General features: G+C 40.1%; 1 protein-coding gene across 1 annotated transcript; it reads right to left on the minus strand.

Annotated features, from left to right (window-relative positions):
- Positions 1-11682: 11682 nt before the first annotated feature.
- LOC133876765 (protein FAR1-RELATED SEQUENCE 6-like) lies at positions 11683-13164 on the minus strand. The gene is made up of 4 exons (XM_062315011.1): positions 12172-13164; positions 11932-12045; positions 11771-11826; positions 11683-11686 (listed from the first exon to the last, which is right to left on the minus strand). The coding sequence occupies exons 1-4, from the start codon at positions 13162-13164 to the stop codon at positions 11683-11685; spliced, it is 1167 nt and encodes a 388-aa protein (XP_062170995.1).
- Between the last annotated feature and the right edge of the window lie 266 nt (positions 13165-13430).

The raw sequence follows: 13430 nt of genomic DNA on the forward strand, positions 1-13430 counted from the left end.
TCATTTTATTAGAACTGACGTAGTACCTGTTAGGGAAATTATCATCCCCTAGGCAAATGGACCTATATCCGAACCGAGGCCCAGTTGATATTGCTGGCCCAACTTGACCCGCTCAGTCACTAGGATTTAACAGAATCCTATAACACCTTGAAGGCTATATTTAGAACACATGGGATAAAATACATGATTCAAATATCCTATGAAGAGTAAGTGTCTCACTCTCCCACTCATCCACTCAACTTCTATCTCATCACACTAGGGGTCCCACTCAACCATGACATGAAGGTAGAACAATGCGGTTGATAACTATGTTCCTATAAATAGGCTACTACCCCAGGTACAAATGACACTCTGAATATATATTGAAAATATACTAAACTCTCGACTCTCAATACTCTCCAAAATTGTCCGACTTAGGATAGGAGATGGGACGTCGGGAGACCCCCCCTCTGATGCATCGTTTGCTCTTTCTTGTAGATTACGAAGAACACGGCGAATTAAAGATCTACACGTCACCAAACATAAAACTGTTCTAACAGTTTTGCGCTGTCTGTGGGAAACGATAGATCGTTTCTTATGAAAAATAAATTCAGAATGGTGACTACGTGATCAGACAATTCTCATCTCTAAAATCATGGCTATGACTGGCTGAATACGCCTCCTTCCCCAAATTGTTCATCATCCATGGCAAGTATCTGTTGATCTACAGTAGATTTGCACAGATCTACGTTTATACATCTCAATTCTGCATCCAATCACGCCAAATTGGTTTTGGCCTTTGCTAGATATGCAGATGTACTATCATCCAGATCTACATAAATTTGAGTTCACAAACAATTGATCTGGAATCTGTATTACCCTCGTCGAGAAGGGGACACAAATCTGGATTCAGCCGAGAGAGAGAGAGAGAGATATATAGGTCATTCTCTGGGAATTTTGTACATTGAATACGTACAAAACCCACTCACTCTTGCTTTTAAGCCTAGGTTGTCAGAAGTAAAAAAATAAAATAAAATAAAATAAAAATGGCTTATTACTGGTACGCTGGACTTTGCTATATATGCTGAACTTGAAAATAGATTTTTGAGTCAATAAAAATATATCTCTAGACCTGGTTTTCTAGCATCAAAATTAGTTGTTAATAACAAAGCATGCACTCATCTATAGTACCGACAAGGTACTTTGTTAACACTTCTCTGCAGAGATGATGAACAACGACTAGGAAATTACGGTGTTTTTACACCAATCATCGTCAGTGGACACAAATGTACATGATTCTGTATGTGTATATATATAGTTGTCTTCTTGTATAATGTCAATACAGGAACCCTATGCTTGGATGAATCTCAAGCGTTCATCAAAGGACTAACAACAACAGCACCACTCGGATTGGAAAGATTTCTTATGCTATTAACATTGTTTTTTTTTTTTTTTATATATTTTCCGAAAGGAAACAAGAGCAGGACCTCAGTGATGATTAGGCTGCTGTTGACAAGGACATGAGAGGCTCAAACGAAGCTGGTCAAGATCCGAGGAACCTCAGAAAGAAGGAAAGGTGCCGGCCTCTGCACCCATGATAAACCCCCATGCAGTGTTTCCGGAGGTGCCAGCCTCTGCAGCTTTCCGAAGACCCACTTACCAAGTTTGTGCCTGACCATGCCGTGAAATCTCTGATTGGGCTCGGGAAATTGGTGCTAGAACACAGAGACTTCTTCCGGGCACTAAAAAACAAACTATTTGTATAGAGTGTGAAGCGTGGACCATGCAGAGATGGGCCTCGTCCGTTCCAGTGCAAAACCCACATATGATGATTTCACACGACCGGCTGTTGTCTGGCGAGAAGAGCTATGATGTGACCCTTATTAGGCCACATCACTAAACCTGCATGATGGAAGCATCTGATCAAGCTGGAAGAAACGTGCCCAAACGAAATACTGCTATCTTTCAGCCGATACAAGCACAACAGCGTCGAGAGCCGAACCGGTTCACCGACCTAATCAACGAAGAGTACCGAGCTACGCACCTGGCAGCTCAACTACCAGGAACGGTCTCGTCTCATGTTTAATAAACAAAGTGGCGTAGGCAGGCGTAATTTATCGCTGCAAACTCCAGAACAAACTTGAAGGCTTGCAAACAAAATCTCCTATGCTCAACATATCCAGGCCTACCCAACTTCACTTCAATGGGTTCCAGAGCTCCGCCTTGAGGGAGCACACTTGCTTCTCGACAAACAGTTCGGTGATTCTTCGCTGACCCGCTCACCAATAAATTCTCAGAAGTTTGTGATGAAAAGTTCAGGGAGCTACAGCAACGGTTGGAAGTTTCCTAGCAAGTCCAGCTTTATGAAAAATGAATTTTTCACACTACTTTTTTCTCAAAGGTGTTATGAAATGTATATGTGGGATGTTGGAGAACCCAAGCATACGAAGCTGTATTATTGCTTAGTGAGTTCGGTGAACAGGAATACAGTTTGGCATCGACAAGCGCTACCAAGGTTTTTTGGAACCATCAAGGGCAGACCCGTCCAACAACGCCACGCTCATCACCATCGGCAAAAAGATTGTAACCACCTATCCAGGTTTGACATCTTACTTTATTGACAAAGACCCAGAAAACTCAATCATTGAATTAGCAACTCTCAGTGAGGTCACCACACTTCGAGGATGCTAATAAGGCGAGCAGACTTGCTCAATGCTTCTTTGACAAACCCATCAATTTTTATAACTGCGAGAAGTCTCATTGCCGGATAGGCCCTACCCTCAAGAAATGCACGAGATCAGTGCCAAGAGTAACGAGGCAAACAGAAGCAATCAATATGCTCCTAGCTTATGTCCCGTTTGTTTCGGCGTAAAATGATTTCTAGAAAATGGTTTCGATATTTTCCAGTGTTTGGGTAGGGGCGAAAATAATGGTCAACCGGAAAATGATTTCCGTTTGACCAAAAATGCTTAATAAATTTTGGAAAATGTGAAAAGCGTAAATCATTTTCCGTAGATGGTAGATGCAGTCGATTCTTTTTTAAACAATGCAGTCGACCTTTATGTTCAAGCAGTTGACTATTGCTGCATTTCGACAAGTCAGATTCCGACTCCGGTCGGTGCCGGAATTCGACAAATTAAGCCGGAATCCGGCGACATCCGGCAGATGTCGCCGGATTCCTGGGATACAATGCCAGATTCCGACCAGATTGGCCGGAGCGGCCGGATCTCCGGCTATCTCGCCGGATCCTGACCCGGATCCGGCCATCTGGCCGGAATCCTGGACGGATCCGGATGTTCTGGTCGGGATACTGGCTGGAGAGGCCGGATCCGGCCAGAACCCCGGATCACGGGCCAGAACGGCCGAACCCCCAGCATCTGGTCGGATCCGGCTGTTCTGGCCGAATCTCCAGCCAGTTGGCCGGAAACTGGCCAGGACGGCCGGTTTCCGGTCAACTGGCCGGGATCCGGCCGTTTTGTGCCGGATTCCGGCAAAGTTCGCTAGAATCCAGTGAAAATGACTAGATTCCGGCAACTTTTGCCGGAATTTGTATATGCCAAATTTTAAAAAATATTTTTATATTATTTTATATTAATATTTTTTATTTTGTGAATAAAATTTAATTTTTTTAAATTAAAATATAAAAAATATTTGTAATTTTCTGTACGCACCAAACACCGAAAAATGATTTCGACGGAAAATATTTTTCTGAAAAATGACTTCCCTGAAACTATTTTACGACGGAAACCATTTTACACCGAAACAAACGGAGCATTAGTGGTTGTACAAATACTGGGTCTGCACTTTCAGAAAGAGGATGATCTGTTACCGAGACCTCTTTCCAGTCAACATGATGCCGAGCACCCTCTTTTTTTTAAAAAAAAAATGCAGTCCATGGCCAAGCTCAAAGTGCAGCAACGCAGCCGCCCAGTGCTGTCAATGCTGAGACAACACGTCCTAGGCCAGCCTCCAGGTCGACCATTTTCGAAACGCCCAGAACGTGGGGCGGCTATAGCATCTCGGTTTTCACTGAGCGTCATTGTCTGGCAATCACATCCTTCAGACATGGCAATGTGGTTGAAGCAACAACCGAAAAATTGCACGGCTTTCTCAACTTTTGAAAAGCCAAATTCTAGCGGGAGTTAACCTCGGCGGCTTCCACGCATGCACACCAACATGATCGGCACATCATTGTTTATTTTCAAGATCGGTTCTCCCGGTGAACAGAAAGCCGGTTGCATGCAAGCAGTGGCAGTAGTCTTAAGGCCCCAAGCGCCTCGGTCCGTGGAGTTACCATGTATGCATGGCGAGGTTTCACGTCCAAGCCTTCTTATCCTATTCATATGGATTGTTGGCTTCTAGTACCAGCCACCAACCAACAATGATACCTATAAAAGAAACATTGTTTTTTGACATCTATTCGACCTCTTCACTGATCAATGACTCACTGAAGCGATCAAAGGGCGGATTTTTTGAAGACTCAGCATCAATCTAACAGGCACACCTCACGTCTTCCACGAAGAATCAGACGGAGTCAAGTGCAAGATAAGTTTATCATGTTCATTTGTTAGCTCAAGTTGCTCAACATTTAGAATATACTCATCCTGTCATTAGCTTTAAGAGAAAGCACGGGTAGAAAACAAACACTCTATGTGTTTGATTCTCTTTTCTTGTTGGCTGAAGTGCCAACGGCTAAAAAAAAAAAAGGAAGCTCCAATGCAAATATTCAAATTTCTAACAATCTCAGTCTAGGGGATAATTGTTAGACATGCTACTCTGTACAAGAAGCCTTTCAACTATACTTTGAGTTTTAGTTAGAATTATGCTCTTCTAATGTTTGCTGACTCTTAATACTTTTCATTGAATTAAAACAATATTTCCATTCTCTAGATCTGGTTCTCTAGCATAAGAATAATTATTTACAAGGCATGTGCTCACCCAAAATACCGGAAATGTGTTTTGTTAATATCTTCTGTAGAAATGACAAAAAAGGAAAATTTGAGCCAAGGATGAAAAATCCGAAGCCGTGAAAATCCGAGCAGAAGGTGAAAAATCCAAAGCCATGAAAATCCGAGTTGAGAATAAATTCGACTGAGGCTCCAATCCGACCGAGGGTGAAATCTGAGCTGAGGATCCAATCCGAGTCGAGGATAAATCCTGACCCAAGGATAAAAATCCGAGTCGAAGATAAATTCCGAGCTGTGGAAAGATTCTGAGCCAAGGGAGCAATCTGGTCGAGGCTCAAATCCGACCGAGGGTCCAATTTTCCTGAGGGTGAAATCCGAGCCGAGGATCCAATCCGAGTCAAGGATAAATCCCGACCCAAGGATAAAAATCCGAGTCGAAGATAAATTCCGAACTGTGGAAAGATTTTGAGCCAAGTGAGCAATCCGATCGAGGGTCCAATTTTACCGAGGGTCCAATCTGAGGGTACATTTCAAAGGTCTTTTCCGAGAAGCCCCAATACACAACTTCAACATAATATTGAGATAAGTTCACTCTTTGCATTTTCGTTTATGCTAGCATACTCTAAATTTTTAGACAATCAAATACATCTCATTCATTGATTGGTGAAATTTAAAATTAACTTCTCACCGCAATACATAAAAATGATTACACATCAAGTCTAAAAATTGGGGGGTACCCATAAACTTTTCCTCCGACAGTACAAAACAAATATCCTAAACTTTCATACGTAGCTAAAAATTAGCTAAGTATAAAAGTTTGGGGGTACCAACTCCGTGAAATAGGGAAAACTAAAACAGAAGACTATATCAAGTCACATGATTGAATCTTAGTGCGACTTTGTTGCATTTATTTCAGGCCAGAGGTCACTATCTAGCAAGATTAGAGAATTCTGAAAAAATGCCAGCTCACGAGCAAAATACCCATGCTTTGTCAAGCTTCTCCTATGCATGTCTTCCTTGGCTACAGAAGTCAAGAGCCCGTCGAGAGGGCCTGTCGAGAGAATTTTGATGGCAACCAACTAAAGGTTTGGAACACGCCACTTTGAAGAGCAACCATGAGCTCACTGATGCTGTATTCACGACAATTGACTCCTTCCCTAAAGCCATTTGGAAAGAGTTTCTCTCTTTGGCCTAATAACGCCAAGTTCCATCGTTTATTTATTCCCCTAATTGTACTAATATTTCTGCTGCTCTATCAATATTTATAAGACAATTTGAATCATTACAAACTCATAAGGGATTCACCCTGAAATATTTAAAACTTTAATGTTCATTTGAGATCTAAACGAAAAAAGTTTCACATAATTGCATCATATTATGATAGACATTGATAATGGGTAATACCCATAATATTCTTTGGAAGACAGGTAGCTTCCAGAAGACCCTGTGTTGCTTACTCACATGTGGCAACTACTTGCAAGGTCAAGGGCTTCATTGCCAATTTTGCTCTACCACGATTCTTAGCTTCTCCACAGCCCTTTTGAATTCTATGCCGCAATGATGGGGGAACATTACAGCAGCAAACAAGCTACATTACCCCGAGCTTGTGCAACACGTAAAGGAGCTTTAACGCCGCCTCGTTCGGTGACAGCTAGAAGCCTCACAAGAATCAATGATAAATATGAGACTTGAATCACGTTGAAGGGATTCAAGTCGTAGAAACTTACATGACTCGAATCACGTTGAGGGGATTTGAGCCGAGACTGGAATCACGTTGAGGGGATTCAAGTCAGAGAAACTTACATGACTCGAATTACGTTGAGGGGCAAGACTGGAATCATGTTGAGGGGATTCAAGTCGGAGAAACTTACATGACTCGAACCACGTTGAGGGGATTCGAGCCGAGACTTGAATCATGTTGAGGGATTCAAGTCGGAGAAACTTACATGACTCGAATCACGTTGAAGGGATTCGAGTCGAGACTTGAATCAAGTTGAGGGGATTCATGTTGACGGGATTCGAGCACTACAACCTCATCCTGCGTCGAGATTACTCGACACGATTCAAGAACAAAAGGGCCTCGACACAAGCTGAGCTGCCATAAGCCCCGAGCCGCTATGAGCCTCAGACCACTAAAGCCTCAACACCAATCCGAGCATCCAAAGCCTCAGCCAAGGCTCCAAACATCATCAAACGCCAACAACCACGGTTGCTTGGAAATCAGCCTATCAACTTAGGTATGCAAACTAATCATTATTCGATGCCTATGCACATCTGTTCTAACAGATTTCAGGGATCCTACTTCAGCAAAAGTCATGGCAGAAAACCATACGGGGAGACAACCCCACAAAAAAAAAGAAAAAATCAAACGGGGAGACAACCCCTACAAAAAAAGTCATACGAGAAGAAATTTTGCTCCATAAATAAACCAAGCCATACATGAGGAAGTTGAGAAGCTACAGCAAGCCGGTTTCATCCGAGAGGTTGACTATCTCGAGCGGCTAGCCAATGTTGTGTTGGTAAAGAAGTCGAGTGGAGACAACCCCTACATGATCTACATGCCAGAAATTTGAGGTCTGATCCCAAGATCCGACCCATCAATCCAAATAAAAACTCCCAAGGAACCTTATTTACTGTCAAAAAGCTTCCTACCATGAACCATGACAATAAGGGTTTGGCAAAAAAAAAAAAAAAAAACAAAGTTAAGACAAAAAAATTTCCGAGGCTAAAAAAGTCTCCAAGACAAAAAAAAATTTCCGAGACTAAAGAAGTCTCCAAGACGAAAAAGTTTTCCAAGTCTGAAAAAGTCTCCGAGACAAAAAAAATTTCCTAGACTAAAAAAGTCTCCGAGACGAAAAATTTTCCGAGCCTAAGAAATTTTCCAAATCTGAGCAAAATTCGGAGGCAAAAACAGGAAATTTCCTAAGACAGAAATAAAATTCCGAGATAGAAAATATCCTGAGGCCGAGATAGCCCGAGTATCTCGAATAAAAGATTGTCAAATAAAAGAAGATTGCCATATTGACGCAGCTAGGAGATCTTCCAATTTGTCAACGGCTAGTGAAAGGCTCCAACTGCGAACAACTTCGAGCATTCAAAATTTCTGCCACATGCAAAGTGAAATCTTCTACACTTAGTCTCCGTTGAGATTTCAAGTACCGAAGTCACAAGCACAATGGGGGTAAAAAATATGCCACTTGCTAGGCACTCCGACAACCATGATTTCCTCAAGCAACTAACGATCAACATTGAATTCTCATTATCAATGGATAAAAATAGCCCCATATGCAAGTGCAAAAGAAGATTTCCAATGCCCGACTAGTTGGACAAGTCAGCCAATGAGAATCGGGGGGTATCTGTTAGGGAAATTATCATCCCCTAGGCAAATGAGCCTATATCCGAGCCAAGGCCCAATTGATCTTGCTTGCCCAACTTGACCCGCTCAGTCACTAGGATTTAATAGAATCATATAACACCTTGAAGGCTATATTTGGAACACATAGGATAAGATACATGATTCAAATATCCTATGAAGAGTAAGTGTCCCACTCTCCCACTCATCCACTCAACCTCTATCTCATCCTACTAAGGGTCCCACTCAACCATGACATGAAGGTGGAACAATGCGGTTGATAATTATGTGCCTATAAATAGGCTACTACCCCAGGTATAAATGACACTCTAAATATATACTGAAAATATACTAAACTCTTGACTCTCAATACTCTCCAAAATGGCCTACTGACTTAGGCATCGGAGAGCCCCCCTCTGACACATCGTTTGCTCTTTCTTGCAGATTACAAATAACACGGCGAATTAAAGATCTATACGTCACCAAACAGAAAACTGTTCTAACAGTACCTAATAGAATCTGTCAAATGTTTTAATAGAATTTGATTTGAGGGACTAAATTATTTTTTTTGACATATGATAGGAAATGATTTGTAAGGTATGTTAACCTCAAGGACTGAATTTGCATTTTTTTCCTAAAATAAAAAAATAAAGGTAACTGTCCTCAAGAAAAATAAAATGAGAGGATGCCATTTGACATGTTACAAGGGTTTAGAAAAATTAAAAAAAAAAAGGTTTTAAAAAAGTGATGTAGCATGTTTAAAACCTTAAAAAATTTCAAACTAAAGTACATATCACTTTCTTTTTATATTTATTTTATTTTATCACTTTTAATATTTTTTTTATTAATTCTATCATTATTTATTATTTATTTGATATTTTATATATTATACTTACTGTCAAATATAGTTGATTTTAGTTGGTCATTATGAGTTTTTATTGCGTGTCGTTAATTTTTGTACACAACTAATTAGATCTTATAAGGAGAAGTGCTATACGTGCGTCAAGAGTCCGGCTGGAGTCCGGCTCTTGACCCACGTGGCACATACTATTATTTTTTTTATTTAAAAAAAAAATTTCAAAAATAAGAGAAGAAAAGTCTCTCCGGTTCAGTCTTCAGTCTCACTCCAAATTTTCCCCCCATTCCCAAATCTCACCCTCTCCCGCCACCGTCCCCTCCCCCACTGACCGCCCAACAACTAGCGACCTCTGACCCAATGACCGGCGACCTCTAACTCGCACCGTCCCTCGGCTGGCTCCCAGCTCGCTGTCTCTCTCTCTCTCTCACCCAGTAGACCAGCGCCCACCGATCAACCTTTGACCGGCACCGTCCCTCGGTCAGCTCGCTATCTCTCTCAGCTCTCTGTCGCTCTCTTTCTCTCTTTCTCGCGAACCCAGTAAACCGGCGACCACCAACTGTTCATCCGGCGGCGAACGACCGACCGTCCCTCGCCCAGCTCTCTCTCTCTCTCTCACCCAGCTGGACTGAGCGCCTCTCTCTCTCTCTCGGACCCAGTAGCCTGAGCGTCGTCCATGAGCAGAAGGGATTCCAGAGGAGGTATTTCTTAATTTTCTGTAGAAAGACCGAATGGGTTTTTGTTTTCTTTTTTATGTTGAGGTTACTGGGTGTTGAAAAATCTTTTGGGTAGAGAAACTGAATAGGTTTTCTGATTAGCTTATGGGATTTGGATTATGGATTGGGTGATTTGAGAGTTGTTGTTGGTTGTGATTTTTGGATGTTTTGTTGAGGAATCGGTGAAACATTGAGGAGTAGTTTGTTGTTGACCGAATAGCCAAAGAGTGGAGAATTTTTGTTGTTTCTTATCCTTACTTTCATTTGAATACATAATGTTTTCTTTGCTGAAAATGTTGGGAACATCATGTTTTCTTTGCTGATTTCCTCTCCATTTTATTCTGGTCTGTTTGTTGACTAAGCTGATTTGCCTTTGAATTGGCTAGAATACACTGTAATATTGCTTAAGCCTTTTTAATTTTGTTTATAGCATTATGTCACTAGGATATAGTGAAGTTTTTATGTTGTAATGTTGGATAATGGATAAGCACTACAAGTGTTGGTGGATGTCATTATAGTGAAATTTGTACAGGATGTGATTATTTTAAATCTTCTAATGCTATATGAAATATTGCAATTTCAAGACTTCTGTGGAAAATTAGAAAATAGCATGCTTTTTACTGCATGCGTGAGATTCATTGCCAAGTTTGTTATTTTGAATTTGATTGGAATGAGGTCTCTGCAGTAGGTAGCCAATTTTTATGGTTTGTATGCAGAATTAGTTAGAAAATTTTGAGGTTTATACAGCATGTAGCAACTCAAAACTGAAATATGAAATTGGAACTAGCAACTATTTCTGTGCAACTTCAAGATGCTTTTCAGTTGTATATTTACAAATAGAAATTTATAGGACTTGAGAAATGGTGAAATTATGGGTTCTTTGTACATGGGTGGTGTCTCCTTTAGCACTTCGAAAAATCTATGTAGTCTGTTTTTTTTTTTTTTAAAAAAAAAAAAAACCTAAATGTGAGTTTGTTTATGGCAGATGAATAAGAAGTTGCAGCAGTTGAAGGCCCCAAAAAAGAAGCAGCTTCAAGCCACAAACTTAGTGTGGAGGGTCATGGCATGGTCAAATATTTGTAATTTCAGAATTCACTGAATTGCCAATGAAGGTTGCGAGGCCAATATCATGGCCATGTATTGCTATATATCTCTCATGGGTCCAGAACAAGCCATAAAGATATCCTCGTGCTCAAGTGTAGTTTCTTTCAATAATTGTTAAACCAAGCGATGAGACTTTGTATGCAATGTTAAGCTTCAACAATTTTAATATATATATTTCTTATCCAAGGAAAAGAAGAAAGAATCATTTGTGAACAAGACCGATGATGCACCATTTGATTTGGTTGATAATGGGACATGTAGTCCTGTGAATATTTGACTTGTTCCTGAAATACCTAGAAGAATGTCACATTAAAGAAACATGTAACAAATTAAGCGAAAACAAAAAATGATAAATGTCAACCGAATGTTTACACCCTCAAATCAGCAACTCCATCACTTTCAACCAAGTTGGCATCAAAGCTGACTTCCTATAAATCTTAAAGCTGCACATACTCAAAACCCCCACACACAACACATGGGACAACAAAAATTTATTGAAATTCATTACAAATAGACCAAAATCCATTGGAATTCATTACAAACAGACAAGAACCAAGCCCACAAGCATAATGTTTCCATGCTTACAAGAAAACGTTAAAAATAAGTGGAAAAACGACGAGTCTATAAACAACAATTAGAATGCTTTATCTGAAAAAGAGTTGGCACCTACGACTCTGTTACAAGCTTTAGAGCTACATACTCTAAGAAAAATAAATCCTGAAATTTTCAAGAATTTCCAACACGCAGCACCAAATTCGAGCAAGAATATCACCTGAAATAACATATAAGTACACCTTAGGCAATAGCAACAAAAATGGCCAACTTTGTGAGAAATGCTAAAAAATCAAATACTTACGACAAGTATATGAAATCTCCTTGAATAGGACCTGATGACTGTGAATTCCCAAATGTCTGAAACAAATTTTTCGTATGCTTAACATATATGAAATAAAATTATTCGTCAACATGTAATCAAATACACATCTATGAACATATTTTTTTTCTTCCTTTCAATACCTGTGTAACTACGCTATTTTGAGTTCCAATTACTTGGTCATGCTGAACATTAGTTACAAAAGCCAACAGATCTTCACTTGTGTCCAATTCATCTACGAGCGATCTTTGGCATGTCTTCAATAAATAAAAATCATGGAATAACATGTCAGATATAATATTAAAATTATACATCAAATACGTGCACATAATTGGTAATATGCATACTTTAACACATACAACGACTTTCAAAACTATGAGTACCTGTTTTTTTTTCCTCTGCTGTTTGGGATTTATGTCACTTTGTTTCTTGTTTCCTCCTTTTGATTTTTTCACCACCGTTTGATTTATGTCACTTTGTTTCTTGTTTCCTCCTTTTGATTTTTTCACCACCGCCTTTTCAACTTCAGACACTTTTCTATTTGATGGTCGCTTCCCTTTTGTCCGAGCCACCAAAGGACTACACACCTCCACTCCCATACAATCAATAGTTTCATTACCGGTCACAGATGCACTTGAAAGTGATTGGGAAGGTGGATTTTGTTCATAGCTTTGACCACCTAATTTCTTATTTAGCATATCAATATAACTTTGTACTTCCGTGCAATGGTCCATGTTTGGTGCTACGATTGCGGCTAACTTCAGCACATTTTTGCTCAGTTCAGAATATCGCTCTGCAGTAGCGTTGCCACTTAAAGGATCATAACTACTTTTGATTAACTTATATGGCCGCTTCAAATCCTTCCTCCATCGGTTTAGAAAATATTTTTCGGGCAACAATTCCACATCTTCAAGTGTAGTCAGTACAGGTATGACATGTTTACACAAAATTCCCCATGATTCAAATAAACAACAACTGCAGTTCACTTCACATGAAGGGTCATTATAGTAAACAATAAAGCGTACTTTTTTCGTGTAGGCATCACTGACTTCTACTCGTTCCATCACTTGATAGGTACTAATTCCACCTTCACTTTTTAGAAGAGAGCAACTACAATTCAGAACCTCTGTAATCTCCTTCTGAACTTCTTTGAACTTTTCATGGGTGTAAATTTTTTGAAATTGCTTCTCAAAGGGAAGCTTGCTTACACATGAAATCGTGGAATTAAAAGAATTGAAATCAGCAACATTCTCAATCTCAACCTTCCTACACAAAGCGTTGTCGTATTGATCTACAAATTCCTTCAATGAGGTGGACGAGTGCACATAACCATCAAAGAATGCATTCATACTCTCACTGCGTTGTGTGGTAGTCATGCCGGCCCAAAATACATCTTTTAAATATGCCGGTACCCAGAAAGTCCGTTCATTGTATAAACCACGCAGCTATGCATTATCCTCCAGATTATAACACTCAAGTAGGGTCTGCCAACTTGCATCAAACTTGTCACATGTCTGAGAATTATACACACAATTTCGTATGGCATCTTAATGGCCTTGTACTGTGAATGTGATCCAAATTTTTCTGGAAGTTTTTCAGTACGTGCCATAAACAAAATCTATGTCGGGCATTCGGAAAAACC

The sequence above is a fragment of the Alnus glutinosa genome, chromosome 9 (genome assembly GCF_958979055.1).
Source record: "Alnus glutinosa chromosome 9, dhAlnGlut1.1, whole genome shotgun sequence".
NCBI classification, from domain to species: Eukaryota; Viridiplantae; Streptophyta; class Magnoliopsida; order Fagales; family Betulaceae; genus Alnus; species Alnus glutinosa.

Excerpts from the sequence above, each read along its gene's own strand:
- LOC133876765 (XM_062315011.1), bottom strand. The coding sequence starts at position 13,164 with ATGACTACCACACAACGCAGTGAGAGTATGAATGCATTCTTTGATGGT. Across the intron at positions 12,046-12,171 it reads AGCAGAGGAAAAAAAAACAG|ACATGCCAAAGATCGCTCGT; the intron begins GTACTCATAGTT and ends TATTTATTGAAG. Across the intron at positions 11,827-11,931 it reads AAAATAGCGTAGTTACACAG|ACATTTGGGAATTCACAGTC; the intron begins GTATTGAAAGGA and ends AATTTGTTTCAG.